The 26,098-nt window shown below is 40.9% G+C and overlaps 1 protein-coding gene across 1 annotated transcript in view; it reads right to left on the bottom strand.

The window, feature by feature from the left end:
* Nucleotides 1–3,983: 3,983 nt before the first annotated feature.
* srgap3 (SLIT-ROBO Rho GTPase activating protein 3) overlaps nucleotides 3,984–26,098 on the bottom strand; it is a 56,590-nt gene continuing 34,475 nt past the window's right edge. The window contains exons 6-22 of the mRNA XM_022745650.1: nucleotides 24,933–25,061; nucleotides 21,228–21,449; nucleotides 20,996–21,097; nucleotides 19,999–20,196; nucleotides 19,666–19,750; nucleotides 17,535–17,562; nucleotides 16,438–16,540; nucleotides 15,352–15,412; nucleotides 14,643–14,720; nucleotides 14,375–14,509; nucleotides 13,025–13,130; nucleotides 11,909–12,136; nucleotides 11,622–11,695; nucleotides 9,368–9,548; nucleotides 9,034–9,183; nucleotides 8,629–8,938; nucleotides 3,984–7,755 (exon numbers count right to left, since the gene is read on the bottom strand). Coding sequence (XP_022601371.1) covers nucleotides 7,309–7,755; nucleotides 8,629–8,938; nucleotides 9,034–9,183; nucleotides 9,368–9,548; nucleotides 11,622–11,695; nucleotides 11,909–12,136; nucleotides 13,025–13,130; nucleotides 14,375–14,509; nucleotides 14,643–14,720; nucleotides 15,352–15,412; nucleotides 16,438–16,540; nucleotides 17,535–17,562; nucleotides 19,666–19,750; nucleotides 19,999–20,196; nucleotides 20,996–21,097; nucleotides 21,228–21,449; nucleotides 24,933–25,061 — 2,637 coding nt within the window. The 3' untranslated portion in view covers nucleotides 3,984–7,308. The remainder of the gene's footprint in view (nucleotides 7,756–8,628; nucleotides 8,939–9,033; nucleotides 9,184–9,367; nucleotides 9,549–11,621; nucleotides 11,696–11,908; nucleotides 12,137–13,024; nucleotides 13,131–14,374; nucleotides 14,510–14,642; nucleotides 14,721–15,351; nucleotides 15,413–16,437; nucleotides 16,541–17,534; nucleotides 17,563–19,665; nucleotides 19,751–19,998; nucleotides 20,197–20,995; nucleotides 21,098–21,227; nucleotides 21,450–24,932; nucleotides 25,062–26,098) is intronic.

Genomic DNA, 26,098 nt, shown 5'->3' with positions numbered 1-26,098 from the left:
TTTCATTTGTTATAACCTCAGAAAATAAATTAAGTAATTAATCAGACATTCAATCATAGGTGTATTAACAGCAAACAAAATTGCCTCACCCATGAATAGCCGTGTGATGAAAGCTAACTCTACCTGATCACATTGTTTGTGGCCATTTGTTTTTCACTTGCTTCAAATAAACAGGTGTGCTATGAAAGAGTGCAGTGTCAGCTCTGACCCGGGCCTCGGCGTTGGCATCTCATCTTCAAAAACTTCACTTCAAAGTTCAGTCATAAGTGTAAAGCTATATTTGGAATTCCACTGCAAAAACAGCATAAATATAAAAAGTAACACTCAGATCTCAGAGCTCGAATGTGCAATCTATGATCATGTGTTTCTTGTGCGGGCATATGATCAGGAGTTATGAGCACTGATCTTGTGTGTGCGTGCGTTGCTTGTCATGAACTCTTTGGTGTTATTTGTGCGAGGGTGAGAGACTTGCTATATCTCTTTGGCTTTCATTTCTTCCCTGCTGCATCCCTGCACATCAATGATACAGGCATAGCTGTAAATGTCACTGAATTCAGGTGTTTCTGTTTGCAATCACCTTGAAAGTCTGATGATTATTTGAGTTTCTTTTTATTCATGCTTGATGAAGCAAGTCACGACGTAACTTGTTTCATAAATATAAAGCAACCGAAAAGATGTTCCCATCTTGGAGTGAGGTCAGATATTTTTTATGGAAATACATCAAAGTAACATTATTGATTGCCCTACAGCATGAAGACTAAAGTATTTCAGGGATCTCTGCAGCGCTGTGATCGCTCTCTGACACTCTGAGACCGACAAAGTATCAAAAATAAAAACGGTTCTCGTCCGTTCATAGAACAGTCCCTTGTCTCTGTCCTGCCAACAACATCTCCATCTGTTCTGGCTTTCCTCTCAACTGGAAAGCCCTCGGTTTGGTCCCTCCAAAGTTTTTGCATCTTGCCAAAGTAACTTTGAGAAAAGCACTAAACCCCCACCTACCTGTAATTTGTAACCTGTAAGTGTCTAGCCTAAATGTTGAAATCAAAAAGTGTTAAACTAAGAAAATCTTTAATAGTACATGTTGTGATAAATCACAATAAGGAAATGTGAACAACAGAGATGGAATTATTCCTTGGGATACTAATATGAGTATCTTTGAACTGAGGCAACGGTTTGCATTATCAAGCAAAGAATTGCCTCAGTACAACATAACAACAATTCCAATTTGGTGAAATTCCCAGATAACTGAGGAGATTAACTCTGCTTATGCAATTTTCTACTTGTTTTCTTTGTCTTTGTTCTGATTAGAAAATAAACTTCATTTGAACTTTCCAACGTCCTCCAACAACCATGTTGACCCTGTTTTTGACCGCTGATCAAAATGCTAGTGTACGTAAATAACAGTATATCATATGCATTCTGCCATCACACATTATGTCTCAGCTTGTTTACCAGCTGCAGGTAATAAATGTAAAAATATCCACTCTCATTTATGATAATTGCACCACCTGCTATTTTTGCCTTAAAACATTTCATATAATGTGGAAACACTTGAAATAAATAATACATGACTTTGATTTGTTTAAATTGTTTTATTCTGATTATGAAAATGAATGATCTACGGCTTGTCACTGGTCCTCGAGGGGTTTTAGCTGAAGGGTGTAACTGCTTCACCATTAATTATTGTGATGAAGCTGAGCTGAAGGCACATAAGATGTAGGTTGAAACAAGAAGTTAATAATGATAATTTTGTTCACTGTGACTCTTAAAAAGAAATCATTCTTTATTGAACAGTTTACTCTCATTTGCGTGTTAATTATAATGGAAGATCAGCCAAATTAGGCCACTGGAGAGGGCTTATGCAACTTCTTTTTCAAAGCAGCTGCAGCATCTGTTCTTCATTGATGAAACATACCTCATTCTAGAGGCATACAACGATTTCCATGCCAGCGGAAGTAACTGTAGATTTTTTTTGTTGGTGACCACTTTACTTTTTCTTTTTCTTCTTTTCTTTCCGAGTAATTTAAATAATTTATAAGATCATTTGCAAGTTCATCTTGGTACGAAACCCACTTTTTCATGGTTAAGCACCAGCACATTCATGTCCTGAGATTTGCCATCTTTTTTGCCTCCATTCTTAAGGAGCCTGAAGTCAGCAAGGATGTGTGGCACGGTGCTCACTGCTTTCAGGGGAAAAAAGGAACAAAATCATTTGTAAAAACTGAATATTCATCATGCAACCTAATTACCAAACATGGAAACGGATGGATGTGCTTAGTGATGATATTATAATGACGTAAGGTGTTAGTTGATACTGAATAATGAAAATATAAACTATTTCACTCTCTATAAACAGACATGTTTGTGGGGGTTCTTCTGTAATTAGAGTAACTTAATACGTCTTTTCTCCTGTCATCTTAATAACCACTGCTTCCTTTCTCACACACAATATCCAATTAATCATTATGACATAAAATGACATCCGAGAAAATAAAATTGTTCATGTAAATTGTTTGTTTGAATTGCTTTAGAAAACTTGAAGTCACATTATCAGATCCCATTGATTGATTGATTTCATAATTGAATGTGTCAGATCTACTAGCCTAAGCTCACAACACTTTAAAATAATGCCAGTAGATCTCAAATTGTAAGTAAGTGATATACTTTCGAGACTAATGAAAAATATGAATAGTTGCTTGTTCGACATGGTCTTGTTGAACAGGAGTTACTCAGATGGAACAAACTGAATTTTGTTTATATTCTGTCAGTGTGAGCTGCTGGTGTAACACTCTCTGACCAATGAACTAGAAAGCTCATTTCAGAGGGAGATGTAATCACCTAATCTATGCAAAACTTTGTTCTCTGCATGGTCATCACTACTTCCTAATTCCTAGTAATCAATAGAGTGCTCAGTGCACATTCAACATGTAAAGCTTCATCTGTGTTCATCACACACTTTCTCTGCTGCAGTTTCTCCATCATGTGGCCACAGAGTGAACTACAGACTCTGTCTCGTTGCAATCAATTTAATGTTAATCTTGAGTGAGTCACTTCATCTGTGTATCTCGTCCTTTTTAATCTAACTTTCTGTTTACCACTGCTGTTTAAGTTAAAAGAAGTTACATTTGGTAGTACATTTGGAGCAACCCCCACATCTTTGGCTTATTTTGGGGGATGTGCTCCATTCCTCTTCCTTTCTTTGCGAACAGCTCAAGACAAGCTTGATCGATGTTGATCTGGCTGCTGATGCGGTCGTAGAGGTTGGTAGGTTTTTGCAATGGCTCCATTTGTGAAAATATTCGGGGCCCCAAACTGTTCAAGTGTGCCAAGTTTCATATTTTTATGAAAAAGTGAACATATCACCCCAAATCTGGCAAATGTCACCTAGAGTAAAAAAAAAAAAAACCCATGACAAGAATGTCAAACATTAGAAATCTTACTTAGGTAAAAGGACAGAAGTATAATCTTTACTCAAGGAATCAAAAGTAAAAGTACTTGTTCAGCAGAAAAATGGCCCATGTGATTGTTACATTGCGCATATAATATTATTGGATTAATTTCACTGTTCCATTAATCAGGAAGTAAAATTTCCAGTGAGCCAATTTTAACCACATACTTACTGTTGGGTAGTTTAGTCTGTAACAGTTTGTCATATCATACAAAATGACCAAAGTCTTTGTATGTAGATCTTTACCAGCTGTCTAATAAATGTAGTTAATAGAATATTTCACTCAGTGAAAATATAAAGAAATATTCACGTAAGGTAAAAGTACGCCAAAATTGTAATTATCTAAACTACTAAATGTTAAAGTCCACCAGTGATGCAAACACATCTTTATCTGTATCTAAAGCATTGTTAGTCAAATCAAGGAGACATATAGTTTGGGTTTTTGTGATGTGCTTCACCTTTTCCTCACAACTGGATCACAACCTTCTAACACCACAAATCAAAAACAAATCACTCAGAATATCCAGATCACAGAGCAATAATGGTTTTATTTGGACGCAGGGGTTTTCAACATCCAGTCAGTGGTATGGTGTACATTACATCACAGGGTTTCAACCAACCAGACACTCATCAACAAACAGCATCACTAGACAAACAATTAAAGAGAAGGTAAACAGTGTGACGGCAACTCACACTCCGGTCCCCACAACATGACAGGCGCTCAGCCTGCTCCCTCACTGCTATCTTCTTTTTTAATGTCAACCTTAATGTTGTCTCATGTCAGCAGACAAACAGTGTTACCCATTTCAGCATTCATTCCTGGAAAGAAAAAAAGTCTGTGTAACATCACATGTAGGGAAAACGAGAGTCATAAGCTCTGCATGTAGAGGTTCCATATCAGTCCTGCTGTTTCCAACAATACTGCAATGATTTTTCTTTGAGAGGGAAGAAGCTAAATGACAAGAGTTACGGCTCAACCACAGCACAGGCAGTTCACAGGGAAAACAAAAATATGAAAGAAATATTCTGAGATGACTCTACTGAACTTTACCAGTAGATTGTGTATACAGTAGTTTTTATAACTCCTATTCTTCAGGGATCACCCAAACACAGACGAGCAGTTCATGATAATTGTTGTGTAATTCAAGAGAGGAATATCTTTACACAATGTACTCCTTATGGTGGTCGACGAGTAATTAGCAATAGAAAGAAAGGATAAAAAAGCAACATCAGTTTATAATTAACATGACAACTAATAGACAACATATTACATTTAAAAAAAGTAAATATAAAAGTCCAATAAAAACTGATGTTGTGCACAAAAGGCACTCAAATTTTTCTGCTCCACTTACACTCTATAAATAAAAAAAAAAAAACAGTCTAGTTAAATATAATGATGATCATTTCATCTTTTGAAATTGTGTGCTTTCTTCATATTTCAATAAACATATGTTTCTATCTTCATAGATTTCAACAGGTGCAAAACTGTAGCCAGGAAAGATAAGAGGAACGATGCGGATGAACCAGGTGATTGTAATATCAGCTCCAGATCACACTCATAATGCCCACATGAGGTGACGGTGTCTACTGGTTCATCACAAGAAGCGATACCAGCAGGAACCAGCAGAGAGCGTGACTGCGCTGTATGACTTTAAATGCTGTATTGCCTTTTCTCTGGCTGTAGGAGCTCTGTGTTCTTAAAGATTCTCCCACCCTGGATATTTATATATCTGCCCATGACAAATAAAAAGCAGACAATACATTGACCACAAGCGAATATGTTCTGTTTACAGCATGTGTCTCTGTAACACTGCAGAATGTACAGAATGACTGCAGAGTTGGCAGTGGAGTCAATGCCTGGTTGACATGCTCATATTTAAGTTTCCTTTTGCTGAATCAAGCATTGTTAGTTCTCTTTCCCTTCTATTTTAACAACTGCTACAAGTGGCTTAATTCATCATTCCCAACCCCCATAAATGTTAAGGCCCGTTTCTTTAAAAAAAAAAAAAAAAGTCCAATACTGAAATTATTTGTGCATTTTACCAAGGCAAGGCACCACATACAGCCATTGTTTAACTGCTGCATAATATGAGTCAGTCATTACAGCGCAAAACATGCAGAACAGAGCAGGCTCATAGGGATGCGCATAACAAAGTCTCTGGACTAGAGCTGTGAGAATGACAGTAGATATAAACACTGAAAAGTTCTTATTCAGTTTTCCTCCAAAGGAACAAGAAAGAGTACACAGTCAGAGCAGAACTGTGTCTATCAACAGAGATAAGGACAAGGCAGGAAGGAAGGAAACGGCTTTGATAACACTATGTCACAACATCTACTTTCAGGTCCCTCTGGGTGAGCATCGCATCTTAAATTTGAAAGAGGAACTTGCAGAGGGTACTTTTCAATGTTTCTTATGCAATAATGAAAATCACCCATATCAGTCTTCAACGGGAAACAGTTCCAAGTTTTACGCACTGTCTGAAACTGGGTGAGTGTGTCAAAAAAACAAACCAAAACCAAAAAAAAAAAAAAACATAATGGAGAAAAGATTTGTTCGGCCTTTGCGGTCTGTTCAACAGCAATCAGTTTTCTACAGTACAATTACCAAATGCAATCTAAACACACAGTACACAGTAAATGATCTGAACTATATTGTACACAGCCAAAGAATATGTTTCTAGTTTACTGAAGATGATAAAAAGGTGGTTTATGTTCTTTACAAGTGCCATTCACATCAACCCTTTGCCTTTATTTTTTGAATTAGCCTGTACAAGATTAACACTTAAAAAAATTACTAGCTATATATTATGTACAAGTTTACCACAGGATTCCTACATTAGTTGATGCATTAGTTTTCTGCATTTCATATACAGGAAATAGAAAAAAAAAAACATGGCAACATGCCCACCGCCCATGATGGCAGAGGATGACTCCTGAAAGTAATGTCTACAACTTCAGAGATCATCTTCACACATCTGGACGCTTTATCTTTAGCAGTGAACAGGATGACTTCAGGTACAACATCTATAGTACCAACAGCCACACACATGGCATCTTTAAAATATAACACTGTAATGTCCTAATGTATTACTTTGTCATGTATTTGAACATTTGAGACTTGATATTTTTTCATCAGGTTTCAAAGTAATTATTTTCTGTTTACAATGAACAACATGAGAAAACTCTGCATCATTACAATAAGCCTTTAATGGGTCCCTTATTTTCTCCAAACCCTGCATGCAGAAGTATATAATGTCACTATGTTGATACTTTGCTGAACATCCACTGAATTATAGTACAAACAGAAACCATGGCAACTTCAAGTAAGTTTTTATGTACAGCCATAAGGCCTATGACCTCAATGATAGATAGACATGGTATATTAGCCTGAATGTGTACACTAGTCCAGATGAGGTGTTTCATACACATCAGCTGAAGTGACTGAAGCATCAGCTGGACAGTGTTCGCTGGGTAGAAACTAATACCAGATTTCACACAAGTATTGCTTCACTTGCATTCACTGCATCTCTGAAACGAGAACATGGCCACAGATTTTTGTTGAAATTGAGGTAAAACTGAAATACACGTATTCCTATACACATTTACTGTAGTTAAATCAAGTTTTAAAGAGGTTCAAGCTTCATGCTGTCACACCTCTACAGCTTCTTCCACCGCTTTATCACCATGGTAACATACGGTAGGCTCGCTTCAGGAGCTTCCTGAATATATGAATTAAGTCAGGCAGAAAACAGAGAGGTGAATATCTGTCTCTGCTTCCCACACATCAGCACCCACTTCCATAAGCTTCCCCCTCACTTGGAAAACTTTACAACCTTCCCACCTAGCAGATTCCACCTTTGCTACATGGTACCAGACTTATCCCCAGCATCACTGGATGCATTCATATTAGAACCAGCAGCTGAATTGTTACTTGGAAACATCTTCTCGGTGGGAGTTACAGCAGGGCTGCCGACTCCTGAGGAGCTGGAGCTGCTGGAGCGGTGCTGCGTCGGAGGAGGACGCACTGGTCTCATGGGTGGGGGGCGTAGCTGAGCCCCGGCCAGGCGGGCGGAGAGAGCAGGTTTGAAGGTGGTCATCATCTCAGAGGTGGAGCTGCTGCTGCGGCGCATGGCTGCATCTGGATCACGGATCATAATGGTATGCAGCGGACTGCCGGGCTCAGAGCTAACCGGGTTCTTCATGGGCTCCAGGGTGTCCAAAACCACATCGGGAGCCTGCTTAACGGTATTCTGTCGCTCCAGCTCCCGCAGCTCATGGAGCGCTGTAGTCATTGTTTTCTCTATGTCCTGGGAGCAGAGGGATGAGGATGAGGAGAACAGAACAATAATAACAGGCAGGTCAGCAGAGTACGTCACATAGTGCGACATATAGCATTTGAATGTGAACCTGCAGGTTATAGAAGTAAGCATCTGCAGTTTCAGGCACACACTGGTTTCAATTCATTTCTGTTGCTTATGTTGTCTACAATAACTTTTGTTAGTGTTACATTATTATTGTTGCACTTCAGTACTTCCATCACAGGTTGACTTGAAAGGTCTGCACTGCATTAACTCACATCAGTAATCACTTCTGACAGAAAATAGATGCAGGCTTGATGTCGCATCCAACACAACTAAAGCGATTTTCTGAAATAAATAATCAGGGCCTTTCTGGTTCTAGTCAAGTTGAAGTAGGAGCTGAACATTTTGTTTGATTGTGTTGGGACCTAATGGCTGCAGTCATTAGCTGATGAGGAGTTGTTATTCAGTTCCAGGCCTCTGTGTCCTTGAGGTGTGTCTATCGCCCAGCTGCAGTCTGGCTCTGACATTTACTGCAGGTCCCAGCTGCTGCTCTCAGACTGACAGCTACAGCAGGGGGCCCAGCTCTGTTCTACCAAACATACCCAATTATATGCTATAATTGTCTGAAATGTTATAATATGTCTGGTACTCACAACACAGAGTCAATAAACATAAATATGTTTATAGCTTACTGTCAATAATTATTTCATATTTTCAACAGCTCACACTCAGTTAAAGGACGTGTGCATGGACAGATAGCTGGACGGTATAAAGAACAGCAGAAAACAGTCCAGTGAACTTGAAGGCACACACATTCAGGTAATAATTGGCCATGACTAAAAACATTTACAAGCCAGGGGGTTGATGACAAAGCCTTACCTCAGCAAGAGCCTCAGTCTCCAGCGATTTGTGGTCCCCGAGGCTGCTGTGACGAGTGGCCCCTGGCACTGGTCTCAGGGGGTGGCCGTCAGGATAGGCCTTCCTGTCCGGGTAGTTGATGCTTCCTGCACTGCCAAAGGTACCGAGGCGCCTCTTTTCTGGGCTCTCCATGCGACCCTTGCTTATAGACACCTTGTGGGGGCTGCTGGGACAGGCTGCGGCTCGTGGCGGAGTGTCGGCCACTCTTGTCGGACTGTGGGTATCTGTACGGTGACGTGGGATTGCAGCGCCATCGGACCGTAACCTCACCCTGTGCAACGGGATCGTTTTAGTGTCAAACAGGGAATTCCCTCAGAAGGAGAAATTTTCAAAACAAGAAAGGTGTTTATTCTCAGTGGCATCTACCTCCCCATGACTCCGCCAAAGTTGTAATCAGGTGACTGTTCACATGGTGATGGGACGTCATTTTTAGATGAACCTTTATCATCCAGCAACGGTCCACTGCTCGCTTCACTATCTGCTTTCTGGCTGAGGTTATCTGAGAAAGCATCATCACTGAAAGACACACACATTTTCTCCTTCAATTTTGTGACATGACAATGAGCCTTGTTAAGCTACTGTAACTATATTGAGAGGTAAATCACTCAAGTTAAGAAAATAACCTTTCATAAGAGATTAGGATCACACAAGGGAATTACTGACAATAACACCTACTAAAATACATTCTGCTTTTACTCACAGGTCTTGTACTACAATGTACTGATGTGGGATGAGACCATCAACACCATTATGACGGCCCTCCCACCAGTCTTCAGACGCCCTGTGATACAGAAGAAGAGAGGCTCCCTTCTTGAAGGACAGCTCCCTGGGGCTGCGTCCCACATAGTCAAACTTGGCAATGGCTTCGATCTGTTCAACCTCTAGAAAACATAAATAGACAAAACAAAAACAAAAAAAATAACATCAGTAAATAGCTTAACAGTTTCATTGATGGACTTCAACATGGCTTTGGTCATATTGAAGGTTATTAGCATGCACATGTAGCACAAAAACCCACAATAATAAAAACTTTAGAGTGCTTTGATCCGTGCTGTGATGCAAGACGTAATGTTGTTATCTCCAAAACATTAAACTCAGTACATCTCTGTAAATTACAATCACAAATCACATACTTATTGCTTACTACATAATTATTTCATTGTAGCTTAAATAATTATTGAGTAGTAGACTATATTACAAATAGATGTTACTGTTTAAACATGTGGGAATAGGTTTTAGGATAAGACAAGGCTGATTAATTAAGCAGTTTTTGCCACAGTCAGTCAGTCATAGTAAACTCTATGGTTAACATCAATCAGCTCTCAGCAAGAAAACTATTCATTTTGAAAACTAACCAGAGGGGTGCAAGGGTGTTAAAGGGATAATAAGGTTGAAAAGCAGCATTGTTCCAATTTGGTTTCAATTATAGAGTAATGAAAAGTGAAAAGTTACCATCATCACAGCTTGGCTAACCCGTTCTTAATTTAACAACATCAACTTATTTTTCCTCCATGAAAACTGAATTATTGCCAGAGGCCACGGACTGAACTGACCGCAGAAACTACAGTGCAACAGCAGAGTTTATAATGTCACATAAGACTCTCAGCAGTAAGGCCAGGAAGAGCAGAACCTTACAGAAGGCAAACGGCCTTTGTTCTCTTTTCCAAGTAAGAGCAAGAAGAGAGAGAAAGGGTCAGCACTCATTACAGACGCAGCCAACAGCACAGATGAAGCTGTGAGATAGAGTTACCTCACTCTGACCCAACATACTCCATACTTCATAGACCTGTCTGTTCACTCTTCACTGACAGCACAGGCGATATTATTTCATGTATTACCCGTGTTTTGGCTTTTGTGCCTGGCCCAGTTATGTTTTCAAAGCTCAGAGGAGAAATGGGGAAATACTGCACAAAGGAGAAAGTCCCAGGAGAACTGCTGACTAACGCTGAACAAAGAGCGAAGGGGGGGGGGGCAGAGACACACACACATACACACACACAGAAAGATGGATCAAAGCAGCAGTGCCGCATGCCAACACTGTTTACTCAACTTGCCTTCAGCTTCAAACATCACATAAGCCTTCGCGATCATAAGCTGTTGCAGTGCAAACCTCGCTCACCTCTCAGTCAAAGGCACTTAATAAAAAAGGTCAGTCTGTACTTAAGGTTTTCTCATCCACAAAGACTTCTAAAATCACATCATACACATTCTCATGTGAAATCCATTTAAAACGAATTGCCAAGATGTGAAATACCTTGACATGCTTCTCTTTAAATGATCAATCTATCAAAAAAATGTTTTCATATTTATCTCTGACACAGTTGGAGAATTTTCAACTTTATAACTAGAGCTTTTTGTGTGCGAACTCAAATGCTAAAGTTACAACAAGTCTAATTCTATATTATCAGAGAAAATATTGGTGACCTCTGCCCCCGGCTCTGATCTTGACTGCAAAACACACAGGCAAGACCCACAGTTCACACAGCTACTAACATTAGAAAAAATGTTCTGCAGGAGTCTACAGCCATCCTCTGTGAGCCTCTATTAAAGTGAACATGCTCACAATAGCAATGCCAACATGTTTAGCAGGTACACTATAATGTTCACCATCTTAGTTCCGTGTGTTAGCATGCTAACATTTCCTAATTAGCACGTAAGTATTATGGGAATGCTATTGGTGTTGCAGGTACTTGGTCATGAACCAAAGTATTGGACAAATTTCAATTTTTAACTGAGGATCGGTGCTAAAGTCAGGAGCCCAGAGTCAGTAAGATTCATCCTGTGGGGACCCTGAATATCAGTTTCATGGCAATTAGTTGGTGAAATATTTCAGTCTAGGACCAACCGCCAGGCCAGCATTGCCGTTCCTAGAGCCAAGCCGCTAAAGTCGCTAAAAACACAGCTGGATGATAAAAAAAAAAAGGATTGAAAAATGACTACAGTGATGTACCGACCTTCATCACTGGTGTGCGGTTCAGTTCCGTTGTCGGCCTCATCAATAGTTCCTGGTTCACTGTGAGGGCTGTCACTGCAGGAGAACATGGAAAGTGAAAAGTCACTGACATTGGAGCATGACAGATATTTTCCTTATGAAAAATAAGCATGTTTATGCAGGTGATTATCTGATAAAAATGTCACACTTCCCTCTTAACCTCAACGCAAATCACAGATGACAGGAATGCAATCTCAACATAATTGTCTTTTAATTACATGTTTACCAGCTGGTCCAGCTAATACTCACCAGTACTCCTCCCCCCCAGTCATGCACTTCTCATACACCGGGCCGTCCAGCTCACGTTGACTGGGAAAGATGACTTCATTGTGGATGATGATGGTCTTGATGACCTCGTTAACATGTGCCTGGCATGCTACAGGATCCTGGCCATCTGGGATGGGCATCAGGGTTGGTCCAAAGCAGATAGCCAAATTGTATGGATCCATCATGTTCTCATCACTGTACTGGGAGAGACTGGGGGGAAAGGACAGCATTGGGTTTTTTTTCTTCATGATTATTATGTGTATTAAAAGATGTACTTATCAGTTTAGGAGTGATAAGGCAACAATCCTGCGTTGGCTGCACTTTTGTTTACAGTTAGTTTTTGTATGAATTCCATAATGTATGAAAACTAACTGCTGTGGAGCAGAGACATCTCTTACACAGCGAGTGGCTTCAACTGAATTCAGCTTTGACGTGAAGTATTAATTGCTTCATTGCGCAGCTTTGTTAGTCATTTGCTTAGAAGGACGTCTGATCAGCCATCCCCATCAACAAATCAAGTTTGCTTGTGCATGCCACAACCTACTCTTGGTAACCAAACCTTTCAGAGCTGAAAGAGTAAGTCATAATCAGTCTTTGCATATTATCAACTAGCTGAGGCTGAGCAATCAAGACACAGCTGGAGTAGCTATAACAATGAAGGGGGTAAAGGAGAGCGGAGTGAAACCTGGGGTATGAAATCAAACTCTTTGTTCAGCAGGCGAAGCCACGAGAATGAGCATTAATAACATCTATTATTCGAGGACAGGTAAACTACTTCAGTGAGGCATGGGTTTCCGAGGCTCTAAATAACGTCTAAAGCACTGTAAACAGACGAAGCAATAAATAGCTGGTTATATTTTTTTTTAAATATAAAAATAATTTGGATCTTAATTGTCCTGACTGTAGCTATTCTGTCTTTATCTGATATTCAATATATTCCACATGGATTTTCCCCTACGGAATTTCTGTATATTTACATCTAGGGTAAGATTCAGTGTCATAACACTTTTGGTGATTAATCCAAAGAAGTCATGTTTGTATACTTTGCTTTGCATGACAAGATATACGGGATGAGAATGAGAATCAGCACAAACTCACTGGTTGAGAAAAGCAAACAGGTATCTCATGACGATTATGATGGTCCGAGGAAGAGTCACAATAATCTGCTGGATGTGATGTGCTCTCTCAGCTCCAGACTCCAGCTCTGAAACACAGAGAACAGAGGTTGGTTTACACTGTGACAAACAGGAGACAAATATAGCTTTTAAATCTTTATATAATGTATATGGGCGCTGAAACTATGACAACACTTTCCACTAAAATACATTATAAAGCAGACTAGCATGGACAATTGATCAAAGTGAGGCAACCATGCTGAATCAAAAGGCAGTGTAGACTGAAAACTGTTATTTGACAGTTTAATAGATGCCCCCTCGTGCCTTTCATCAGACCCTTAGGGAGAACTGATTGATCGAATTATTAGAAAGGGCGAGAAATCAGGGTTCAAAATACAGGGGAGATTGGGGGTGGGGTGGGGTGGGGGCCCCCTAATTAAGACTTGAATCCCAGAAAAGATTAAAAAAACAACAGTTGAAGGGGGCTGAAACATTTATTAAACATTATCATTATTACCTGTAATTGTAAATATTATAATATATTTCCCATATTCATGCCTGGAAGAATCTTATAATATGATTTCAGACCCCCCTTAAGTGGACCAAACCATTTCATAACCTTGACCTTAGCTGAACATCTCTGGCTGTGGTGGTTTGGTTAGTCTTTTACCTTTTTGATATTAACTTTTATAATAGGCACCTCCTTTGTTTTCACTCAGGAACACAGGGGTTTTACCTGGTCGTGTAATTATTAGAATACGCGTCAATAGTAATTGTCGTCAGTACATTTACTCTCAGTACTGTAGCTTACTTTAGTCCAATTTTGAGGTACTTGTACTTTACTTGAGTATTTCCATTTTATCCCACTACATACTTCCACTCTACATTTCAGAGGGAAATATTGTACTTTCTGCTCCGCTACATTCATTTGACAACTTTAGTTAAAGAAGCAAGATACTGTAAGGACTGTAATACTTTCAGCTCATTGAAGCACGTGTCTGCGCCGTACTGGGCTCCCTTTCGCCCCAGAGAAAAAGTTGACCCCCCTGACTGTCATTGTATAATTTGCACTCTGGGAGAAATGATTCTGCGGTGAACTCGTAGATGGCAAACCGATGTGGCCCGCACTCTCCTCCTCCTGCTGGCTTTCTGTTAAATATCAGGCAGAGAGCCCCGGTGTTAAGATTGCTTCCATGTGCTGCCCTGAATGCCTTTCTCTTCTACAGTAAAGCTGAGTCTCTAAGAAACTGCAAGGTGTGTTTTCTCTTTCCTATTTGAGCAAGCCACTCGCAGCGGTGATTGCTTTGAACGTTTCCTGTTGTGCTCGACTCACTGATGGTAGAGATGAAGTCCAGGAACCGCTCCTTTGGGAAGAGAGGGTTCTCCAGTCCCCTGAAGTACAGCTTCAGCACCCCTGCCACTGAGTTAATATCATGCTCGTTCTGGTCGTCGATCAAGGGATCTTCACCTGATTTAAGAATGCACAATATATATGCTTTCAGCGGTGGTTTTGGATGAGCTGAAAATGTGTCAGATGGGTTTTATCTCGTTTACGTATTTGTGACATGAAAACAAGGGCTATAAAGCCATCTTTGACTCACCTCTCTCAAAAGAGTTTTTAATATCATTGACCTCCACCTGAGATCCTGGCACGCGAAATATGCCTTGCTGCTGCAACCCTGAAAGAAATACAACCCAGAATTTACAGATTCAGTGTTATGCTACCTGTCATTATCTACAAACCCCAGTGCCAGTTTCGTGAAAGCCCATTGGAAACACATAACACAGAGCAGGAAATGTAATCTAGTCATAAAGGGAGATGCGTATTTTTCCAGGAGAGGGCCCCTCAGTGAGGCTGCAGCATATGGTTTCAGTTAGAGGGTTCCTAATCAGTTTTCTGGAGTTTCATTAGGTCCAGATCCAGGGGAAAAGGCCCGCAGGCTACAGCAATGAGCTGAAGACAGATGTGAAGGTAGACAGGGAGGAGTTATAAAAAAGGGTGGGAGGGTGGCTGAACTGACTAAACAAAGACCTATGGTACTTTCAAAACTCTCCCTGTGTGATCTATTGTTATGAGCTTGTCAAATCACTGGCAGGCAGCTGAGTGTCTCAGAGACCGAGGTGCAGAGCAGAGCAGAGCAGGTCAGTCTCTGTACCTGCGGCTATTTGTGGAAATAGATTGCCTTCTCCGATAGCTGCTGTCACTTCTTATGTGGCTGAAGGAGTTTTCAAATGACTTCATAGTTTGCTTTCGTTTTCTGCCCTTTCACTCAGAAAGTAGTAGTCACAGCAACATAATGTGAAACTTACCGTATAAATTGATGTATCGGATACAGCTTTCAACAACAAGTGGAATTGGTTGACCTGAATCCTGAAATTAAATAATGTGGAAACATATTAAAATAGAGACAAGGCAAGACATATAATAGCAAAAGGCAACACTCAGCTAAGATATTAAATAATATACAGTATTGCGTGTTACTTTTATACTGCTATAAATTATACAATGTCTTGACGAGGTATCAAACATGCAGTACTAACTTTGGAATATAGGAATAAGAGAACCACTGCTGTGGTTTATGGTAACAAAAAGAGACACGATATAGAAGCAGGCTAATGCTCCATCATACCACAAAAAGAAAAAAGAAAAAAGCTCATAAACATTATTTTAAGCAAATCTCAGGAGGAGCATAATACAAACAGTAGCAGAACAATACAATACTGTTATTTATAATGTGATGCTGCAGAATAAAGACAGAAAACTAGCAGCAAGCAAGTGAAGCTGAAGCAGTAGCAAGTAAATTATTACGATTAGTCCAATAGTTTTGTGCCGTGAGCTACATACTCTAACAACAGAGGTACCTGAATGCGGGTACGGGCATTCCTTCTTCCTCTGGGACAGAAAGCAGCAAAGCATAGAGAAGCACAGGAAGAGAGGGCAGAGAGGCACAAAGTTAGAAAAGCTCAGATGACAGATGACACCTCTGGAGGTTAAAGAAGGCTAAGCACAGGGACTGGCAATAGGAAATGCAGTAAGATGGAGATGCAGTAAAGGACTGGGTGCAGTGAGGGACAAAGCAGACCCACTGCTGTCTCCTGCTTCAAAGTCATCCAAAGACTTACTGGATTTAGAAATAAAGCTAGAGATGGTAAATTGTTCTGGCGGGGAATGAAGAGACAGCTGACTGCCGCTCTGTCTGTCTGCACCGGCAGAACCACGGAAGGGAGGAGGAGGATTAGAGGTTAAACAGAGGCGTTATATCATGATCAAGGGCAGCTGGAAGAGGGAGGAACAGAAGGCCAAAGTGAGGAAGAGAATGAGAGCGAAGGCTCTAGCTGCCTTCCCCTCCTGCTCCACAGGGGCAGGCTCAGTCATACACCACCACCAGAGGGTACCTTGATGAAGGTCTCCATATTGCCGTTAAACAGCTTATGGTTATACACGGAGCGTGGCCTAGGCTTCCGCATTTTCTGTGGTTTAGGGGGAAGGGTGGGGGGCCTGGGAAATGATGGACAAAGGGAACAAAAACACCGTATTCTGTGAAACAGTCGAACCATATGTGGCTCAGAAACAGGTATGAAAAAACAGTCGCTAAAAGAGCACAATGAAAGAATCTTCATTTTGGGAAAAGTAACAGAAAAAGTCAAAAATCTTCAGTGAAAAATTGAAAAAACCCAAAGGGAGACATTTCATTAAAGAGGTCTTTTATCATTACAGCCAGATAAGTCAGCTCTTTAATTACTGTGGTTGGAATGTGCAAGACTTTAGCACTGGATCTTCAACAAAATGCCTTTCTTGACTAATTAAAAACAAAACACAGATAAATGAACAATAAAAACAAGGCTAATGGAATCAATCCCACCAGTTAATATTTTATGTCGTTCAAAAATTGAAACTGCATGGAACAAGCAATCCAAACACATTATATAGGCATGTGAATCCTGCTGACTCTTAGAATATAATTTGATGTATCCCTATGTTATTCTATTAATAATCAAAATTATAAAATGCTGCAAATACTTTATCCAACATTAGAAAACCACGCATATGTACACAGATATGTGCAAGCACAAGTCATTTTGAGAAGTATGGGGGGGTGGGGGGGGTACAGCTAAAAGTTATTTAAATGTTTATGGAAACCATTTGTCAAGAAGCTACAATAACAATATGTTTGTTTCTAAAGGACAACAGCAACTTTAAAACCACTGCCAATTTGTACCTTTTCATTTTGCAGTATGGTACATAACATACTAAATACGGCATTTATTTAGACATCAGTGACAGCAACTGGAAAGCCATGCAATATAATTGAATACAAAATATTTATAAGATATAGAATATTTTTTACAATTATATAATAATAATTACAGGTGTGCTTTCGTCTTTTTTTATTCTATAGCAGAATTCAAGTCTGAAATGAATGGAATGAGCAGACGCTCTGTGGCTGAAAGGCAGGGATCAGAAGCAGCTCACTTATCAAAGGAGATCTTACCTTGTAGTCCCACACTCAGCCCTCTCCCCTGTGGAAAAAAAAACATGAGAGGGACATGTTATATCTTTATGGTACATATTATGCAGACTGCAGTGTCCAGCCTCGGTGAGGGGTTTGATGAGAGACAACATGACCATTGAGGGTGAGATGAATGGAGCAGTGCTAAAGCCATTCATTGGACAAAGCTATTGAGCAGTCGTTGCTGAATCCTCAGGGGACCCGGAGGACCCCGTGGGGTTACAGGCCTCCTATCAGAGTAAAGAAAGAGGGGCCTGGCGGCTGCAGTGTGTGTATGTTGGGGAGGGAGGGGTGCATCAGTGTTGACACTGAGCAATGTCTGTGCTGGCTCACTGAGCCTTTTGTTGTGGGTTTCTCACAACACACGCACATGGTATAGGCTAATAGTCTGAGCATTTCTAAGGGTAATATAGCTTCCATCGCACTGTTTGTGACCAATTAAGGATACATGGAAGTTTATCTTTCCGCTTATGATAACAGAAATGCTAAAACAGAATACAACAGATTTGTAAATGAAGTCATATAAAAGATGACCCAGGGTTTCCTTATGAACTCAGAGGAAGACTGTGTCTTTGTCCGGCAGTGACTGGATTATCAACTGGAAGGGCAACAATGGCACCAAAGCATTCGAACATTATTTCTCTACTCCACCTAACAATGGACAGAAAGAGCAAAGGCTAACCCATTTCTCAACACATCCTTCTGACAGATGGGACAAGGTTTCTGGAGCATTCATGTGAAGAAACAACAGCACGTTTCCCAGACATCATTCCTTTGAGTGATAGCCCTGTCTACCTCTGACCAACCAACCTCAAAATTACACCCAGTTTCTCAAGCATGAGCAAAAGAAAAGTCTATGCTGGTTCACCCCCTAATTTCATATCCAAAAGTGCCAGAGTCCCTCAGTGACAGAGGAGATACAGTATCTGTTCTATAAACATCAAAGGTGACAAGCACAAATCAAATTTGTTGAGCAAGGGGATTGGTGCCTCCTTATCTGAGAAACAAGGGCTGGCAGATATCCTAGCACCATATTGTCTGGTGCCAAAGCTTGACATTATGTTTTTATTAATACATGCAGCAAGATGTAAACGCCATGTGGCACTCACCAGTCTCATCTTGTTCCCCTCTGTCATGCTCACACACAACCACACACATACACAAACACGCTATTTCGCGCGTGGAGCAACGAGCTAATGAGCACGACTCAGCCCTTGATTGATCACCTGAATAATTAAACATGGGTGGTACCTGGAGACGCCATATGCTGCGTTCATACACTCTCTCAGCTGCACCATCGTGGACAAACAAACAGATCTGTCCAGAGACTGAGATGAACTATAATGTGAGAGTGTTTTAAGAGTGCCACAGCATGAAGTTGGTTGTTCGCCGCAGAGCCCAGAGGGGAACAACAAGGAGAGATCCTGCGGGCCCCACAAAGGCAACATAAATTATATTAGAGGACAGGAATAAACGAATGAATGAATGAATTATTGAATGAATGAATGAATCCAAGGTGTGAGATCTGGAAATATGCATGTGTGCTGCAAGGTCTCAGCTGTCTGCGTCTGATGCCCTTTTCTATTAGGTGAACCCCTGATGCAGGAGCAGCTGCAGAAATGGGCTTGGGCCTGCTCCTGCTGATTGATTGGGCGTAAACTGTTCACGCCTGAGGTGACAAGGGGACCCTTGGGGAAGGGAGGGGCTGAGGGAAGTCTTTCTTGTTAGAGCCTGGAAATGGGAACCCTTCCCTCCTACACCACATAGAGACTAACCGGATAACGCTTTAGCCAGTGGAGATAAGTAGAGAGGAGAATTGATACCTCAAAGTAGATGTTGTCTGCTTTTGGTGTGATAGTTTTCCATTTGAATATCAACTCTCATTTCCTCTTTCCTCCCTACAAAAAATGTCTTTGTAGCCTCCATACCTCATTCCCCCGCTGCTTATTTGATAAGACCTGCACCACCACCACCAGCCCTGTAGGCAGTGATTTTATAGAGCTATGACAGGATTGTGCAGGTCATAATTACAGGATAAAAACAGCGGGTCAGGCACACAACATTAAAAGACACCGGAGATATTGAGGAGAGATGAAGAGAAAAGACTCCTTACCTTCACCCAGTGTCTGCTTCAGTAAGTCATGCTTGGCCTGCAGCTTAATGATGAGGTTACTGCCATTCAGGTACTCTTTGAATTTCTAGACAGACAGAGAGATGAAGGGAGCAGTGAGTGAAGAGCAGCACTAATCCAGTGTAACAGGAACCCAGTCAAACAATCCAGCGAGGCTCAAATCAGCATAAATTCAATCTGTTCTAGTTTTAATTTAATTTCTATTTTCAGAGCATGTGGAAATGATGACTGATGGCTTGATTTTGAAAAGCGGCGCAAAGTTAGATTTCATCGCTGGTTAGCCATTAAAAATTTCCAAAATTGACACGAACTCACTGAAAAGTAGAACATTTCTGTCTCCTGTTGGTTGGCCCTCCTCTTGGCTATGTTCAGCTTGCTCATGTAGGACTCGGAGGCCACAGACTTGATGGATTCAGTGGAGCGGCTGTGTTGGAAGGCGTCCGACACATCGAAGTCCTCCACAGTCAGCATGTCCTGCAGCGTCTGCATCGTGGCATCCAAGGTCTTTCTCACCTGCACAGGCGGAAGCATCATATCTTACATGTTTCCTTTTCATGAGAGTAAAAGCTACTTGTTTTCCACGCAAGCCTTGATGGAACAGGAGCAACTGATGACACTCTCAAGGGCGAGAGTGATTGACTTACAGCTCTAGCATATTTATATCATTGACAAATCGACCCCTGAACAATAAATGACCTTGGACTGCACCGAAATGACACCAAGCAGCATCAGAAGACAAGTCAAGAACAAACCCCCAGGTTAGACATACATCACAGTAAGAGCTGAAAATGAAGACTGTCTGGCAGAGACACAAATTGCATGTGAAATTACTGAAGGAGGCTTTTTGTTTAGGGCTGAGATTGATAAAGCTCATTTCCAGTGATGACATGGCTCGTCCATTATACTCCAGAACACGCGACACAGGAAGACGGGGGAAGAGGCAGAGCTATTGGCACAGGCAAGTATAGCAGGCCTCGGTTATTATCACCTCCATTTGCACCTTTCTGTCTGTTGTTGTTAATGAGAAAGCCCTCTCTTCATCATAAAAGAGACAATTTCATATATAACTTCACAGAAAACACAACATTGGCGCTGTGATAATCCAAATATATTCTCAGCTCCTGCAGAGCAAGGGTCATTGAAGAGTAATTGCAATGAGAACAGATGGTGATGTGGCCCTCCCACTTGGCTCTGGGGAAAATGAGACAGGGCTTTCTGTTTTTCTTTTTTTTTTTGGGGGGGGGGGGGGCGGGGGGGCGGGGGGGGTGGGGGGGGGGGGTGCTGGACAGACAGAACCATCATGAATCCTCACCTCCTCGTTCTCAATCTTTAGCGTGGCTAAGCGAGACTGCAGCTGGTGGTAGCGCATCAGGAGTTCAGTCTGGACAGGCTGCTGGGCGCTCACCTGGCACACCTGAGGAGGAGGAGGAGGACACATGGACACAAAATAGATCCATCTTTATAACAAACACAAAAAAATATTCTCAGTCAGTGGTAACAGAAACAAATCTTTAATGAGAGCTGTGGCATTTGGAGCATCTCACCTCATCTCCCATGTGTGGCAGATATTCAAAGCGCATCGGAGGGCAGAACACCTGGTTATGCATATCCATGATCTTGTGCTTGTCACTGCGAGAGTCCAGGTTGTCCACTGCATTCTCTATGATATCCAGTCCCTCGTGGCGGGACGTCTCCAAGTTGTACTCGGCAGATAAGTAGGTCCTGAAGGTGCGTGCCAAGCTGGCATGGTAGCCGAGGTCACAGCACTATAGAGATAAAATATTTTAAGTAACAAGAAAAAAAAAAGGACACTTTGTAAATGTGGAGATGGAAGGGCAAATAGAAATCAGGGAAAATACTGTCTGCATTGATTTTTAACTTAAGTAACCAGACCGAAAAACAGTGTTTCTCTGCCCTCTCAGGTCTGTTTCTGCCAGGTATGGTTGGGTGTGGTCAGAACCGTGATGTCACAGTGTACTGACCGCACCCTAAAGTACACTTTTACATCACTGCAGCAAGATGGGAAGTTAAACCACTGGCAACCGATAAAACAAGATTCTTAGTTGGTGTTAAGTCGCTCTTTTAACATAATTTACATAAACTCATCAGAGAATGAGGAAGCATGTGAAAGGGCAAATCTGTGTTGTGAAGTCTGTTAGTTAGAGGACCTTCTGTCATGATCAGACCTAGTTCATGGACTAAATCCCAAATTACATCCAGGCATACAGGTTACCTTTCAAAAATAGAAGTAAAGTTCACAGAATTACAGGAGCTGGCACAGTAGGACACCAGGGATAATTACAGAGCCTTATCACACCGAGCTGTATGAAGTAACCTAATTAAGCAGAGGACGGTGGTGAGGAGGTTTAGAGGGAGGCTTGAGGCAACTGACAGCTCTGTGAATCACTAAGTAAACGCTCTTTAGCGCTCTTTAAGCTCTGAGGAAGTAGTATCTCTACTTTGGTGCGCAACCCTGATTGCACTACTCAGTCAAAGTGGCTCAGCAGACTGGAGACTAAAGGGACTAAATTAGCTTTTTTTTAAACAAACAAACCGAGTGAGATCACATATCATATTCATATCTGCAGCAGCAGCCTGTAGGAGCAAAGCATCGGGGGAGGGAAGATCAGATGCACCATTAATGCAGATGCTGCTGACTGCTTTGCTTTTAGTATTCTCATCCATTTCATTGGAGCTATGCAAACAGTAGGTGTACACGTACTATATTAACACTAAAATATGCAAATATTTGGCATTTATTATATATGGAATCAACTTATTTTTTTAAATGTTCACGTTTACACTAGCTGCATTTTGTTTCATTCACATGCACTAATGTTAGCTGACCACAACGAATGTAAATCATACATAATCATAATTTTTTTAATTCTTGTTATATTCTACTTTCTTGCTTTCTGCTGCAAAAATGTTATTTTTCCATTGGGCTACAGTAATTTAGCTTTCAACAAATTAATCTTATTTTCCTGTTACAAGCTTAAATATTTTAATCATACTGACAGCACTGACCAGCGTCACTCTTCACAGCATTCATCATTTCCAGGCAGTGTAATTGTAGAGTTGTAGGGTTGTAAGGTAAACTCAGCATGTTATAAATCTCCCTCCAAACAGTTTAAAAGTCAGTGATGCCGACTGACAAAGCCGACTTCTCGCTGCACGACCGTCTGGTTTGATGTGTGGTGGGTTGTGACTCTGACAGTCAAACGAGTCATGCTCACAATCCCATTCCCTGTGGCTCAGCAGGATTTGGGATGACATGGACCTTTCAGCGGATCCATGAAAGCTGCCCAGCAAAGAGGCAGGGATAGCTATGAATCAGGGTCTGAGGATGTCCAGCTACTACCAACATATCACCTTCACACTGCATATAGCCTGAGACAGGTTTAGCCACAATCTGTCTAAAGTAATCTACCATACTATACGAAGTGTAAGTGTTTAAAATCCCAAGTAATGATCATTATATTGTAGAAGTCTGACTGAAATCAGATCTTATCATGCCTGACCAGAAAATGTGCATCTATCACTGTGGCTAATGTGGTGAGGCCTCAAGCAAAATATTTGACAACCAGGGCCATAATCACAGAGAGCAGGGGGAAGAAACAAGAACAGGAAGACTGAGGAGCTGACAGGTTCACATCAGATCATAAGATGAAAGTTTCCTCGACCACAAAACCAACATTCAACGCGATTAGTCATGTAAGTCCTCCAATGTAATATAGGCCTTTGTTAAGTAAGTATGGCTTTACAGGGCAACCTTGGTTTTCACAAATCACCAATCAATGACATTTTGGGAAAGACATGAATAGGTAGCACAACTACGTAGACTGTGTGGCACAGGCTACAGCAGATTAGAGCTGCAACTGAGGATGGTTTTCGTCATAAATTAGTTCTGATCGATTATTTCAGAGTCCAATGTCACGTCTTCAAATGTCTTGTTTTGATTGACCAACAGCTCAAAACTCACAAATATCCATGACTACAATGATATTAAACAGAAGGTTAGCAATTGCTTGAAGAATGACTCAAACAATTAATTTTGATTCAGCTTTAGAAAACAGTATTACTGATTCCTGAAACCTTCAGTGAAGACTAGAAAAAACTGGGGGACACTGGAAAAAATGAACTAGTTCAAAGCTTTGGGCAATGACATGTACAATGACAATGAATGAAGAAAGCAGACAACACAAAAAGTATCACCTCCCTGAAGAGGGAGCTGTTTGCGCGAGTCTCTGCAGTAAAAGGAACAGATCCAGAGCATTTCCAATGATATTATGTAAAATGGTCAACAGAGGTTTCTTCATCTTAATCTTCATCTGTTTGTCTGCAGGGTGACTGGGAGCAGGTCACCCAAGGCTGAGAGCTCAGTGCCAAGCACATTCAAGCCTCAGTAAACACTGCCTCTGCTCACCAGCCGACTTTGACCGACTTCCAACCATTAGTGGTTTGCTAGACACAGTCATCCTTTTAAACACTGCTAATCAGACTTTCCAGCAGTGCGGCTGCTTCATAATTTGCATAACACTTAGTTCATATTCAAGTGCTGTACGTAGGTTTTTTGTTGTCAGATTTCCTCGCAATTCAGGACATACAAAACAGGGACTATTGTAGTGTTAACTTAAAATAAAACACCTACTGCTTTTTGAGTCACTTTTAGAAAGGCTGCTTCCTCTACTCTGATCCATGAAAAGAGAAACCACAGAGGGACAGACAATAGAGAATATGTATGTGTGTGTGTGTGTGTGTGTGTGTGTGTGTGTGTGTGTGTGTGTGTGTTTGTGTGTGTGTGTGTGTGTGTGTGTGTGTGTGTGTGTGTCTTGGGTAATGTTTTTTCCTTGGAGACAGTTAGAAGCAGAAAATCACAAGGACATGCTGTGTTTGTCACAGCAAAACTCCCCAAAGCAGCATCAACAAAAACAAATGAATGAAATATCCAGTCAAAAATATCCTTCTGTAGCTGCATGGAACTAAACTCATTTTCAAGTCACGACTCACCAGCGTATCAGTGTTCAGTTTGTTAAGCAGAAATTAATAATGATTAAAAAAAACAAAACAATGGTAAATACATTTATTGGGGCCAACAGAGCAGCTTGGAAACAAACAGCTAACAGGCTGAGAGTGAATGAGACACAGGAACAGATGGTGAGGAAAGTGACAGTGCTGCAGAGTTAAATCAACATGAGAAATCCCAGCTGAGAGGTGTAAACAAACACATGTGCCTAGCGCATACTTACATCAATCATATCAGAGACGTCATGGATGTAATATTTTGCCACAACTGCATTTGTTGCTGCCAGGTTCAACAAATAGTCATTCCGGGCTTTTGTGCATTTCAGCTTATTCTCTGAGTACTTGGCTTGCCTCTGGGGAGGAGAGAAGAGACAGAGCAGATGAAGGAAAAAAAAAAAAAAAAAAACATTAGTGCAGGAAAATCAAGCAGTAGGGAGGGTTTGAGCGTGTGCTCAGGCAGCCGCAGCTTTGGGACCGTCAGACAGGAAGAGATGGCAGAGAAAGTTTGGAGAAACAGGCTCTAGAGAAGCTTCCTCTAGATAGTAACGTGTAAGGTGCCACAGCCGTGCTTGTGTTTAGTCATTATTCAGTCTCTCAACACTTCAGTACCAGAGGCTGCAGAATGTGGATGCTGAGATTTCTGTGTGTCGTGTAGTTTTAAATTTTGTACTTTTTTTATATGTTTATTAGGTGTTCAACAGGGAGATACACTTATTTGCTGGATGAGAAGATTGATACCACTCTCAGCCAGGCTAGCTGTTTCCCCCAACCAGCAGCCGGTTAGCTTAGCTTAGCATAAAGATGCTAAGCTAAGATAACTGGTTGCTGGTTCCAGCTTCATTATCATATACGAAAGTGGTATCAATCTTCTCAGCTAATGTTAATAAACAAAGTATATTTCCCAAAATGTCAATTTACAAAATATTTTCACAGACTGCATATTTCTACTCTTAATGTCTTTGTGTCATACAAGTTTAACTAACATGGTTGGAAACCTATGTGGGTGTATTTGCAGAATGAATATATACAAATAAGTAAAGGAAGTAAGAGTATTTCAGTGGTGCTAAACAGTATTGACAAAACTACTTCAGCAACACAATGATTCAGACATGTCTCAGAACAACATTATTGCTGTTTGAAAAACAACTACAACATCACAATTCTAAAGCAGAGACTTTTGCCCATTATTTAAATTGTTTATTCGTACATTTCAGTAGTCATGGGCATTTTATTTCCAATTTCACAAAGCCATTATGATGCAAATTTCAGTGGTGGGTTAGAGGAAAAGAGATTAACTTTTTTTTCTTCCTTTTCCTCTTCCAACCTGTTTGCAGGCGGAGTAATGAGACAAAGAGCTTAGAAGAAGACACAGGGAGAAAGAAGAACATTC

This window comes from Seriola dumerili, unplaced genomic scaffold (genome assembly GCF_002260705.1).
Source record: "Seriola dumerili isolate Sdu_G_001 unplaced genomic scaffold, Sdu_1.0 BDQW01000089.1, whole genome shotgun sequence".
NCBI classification, from domain to species: Eukaryota; Metazoa; Chordata; class Actinopteri; order Carangiformes; family Carangidae; genus Seriola; species Seriola dumerili.
The sequence above is the reverse complement of the archived record's forward strand: the minus strand, read 5'-3'. Positions and strand labels throughout refer to the sequence as shown.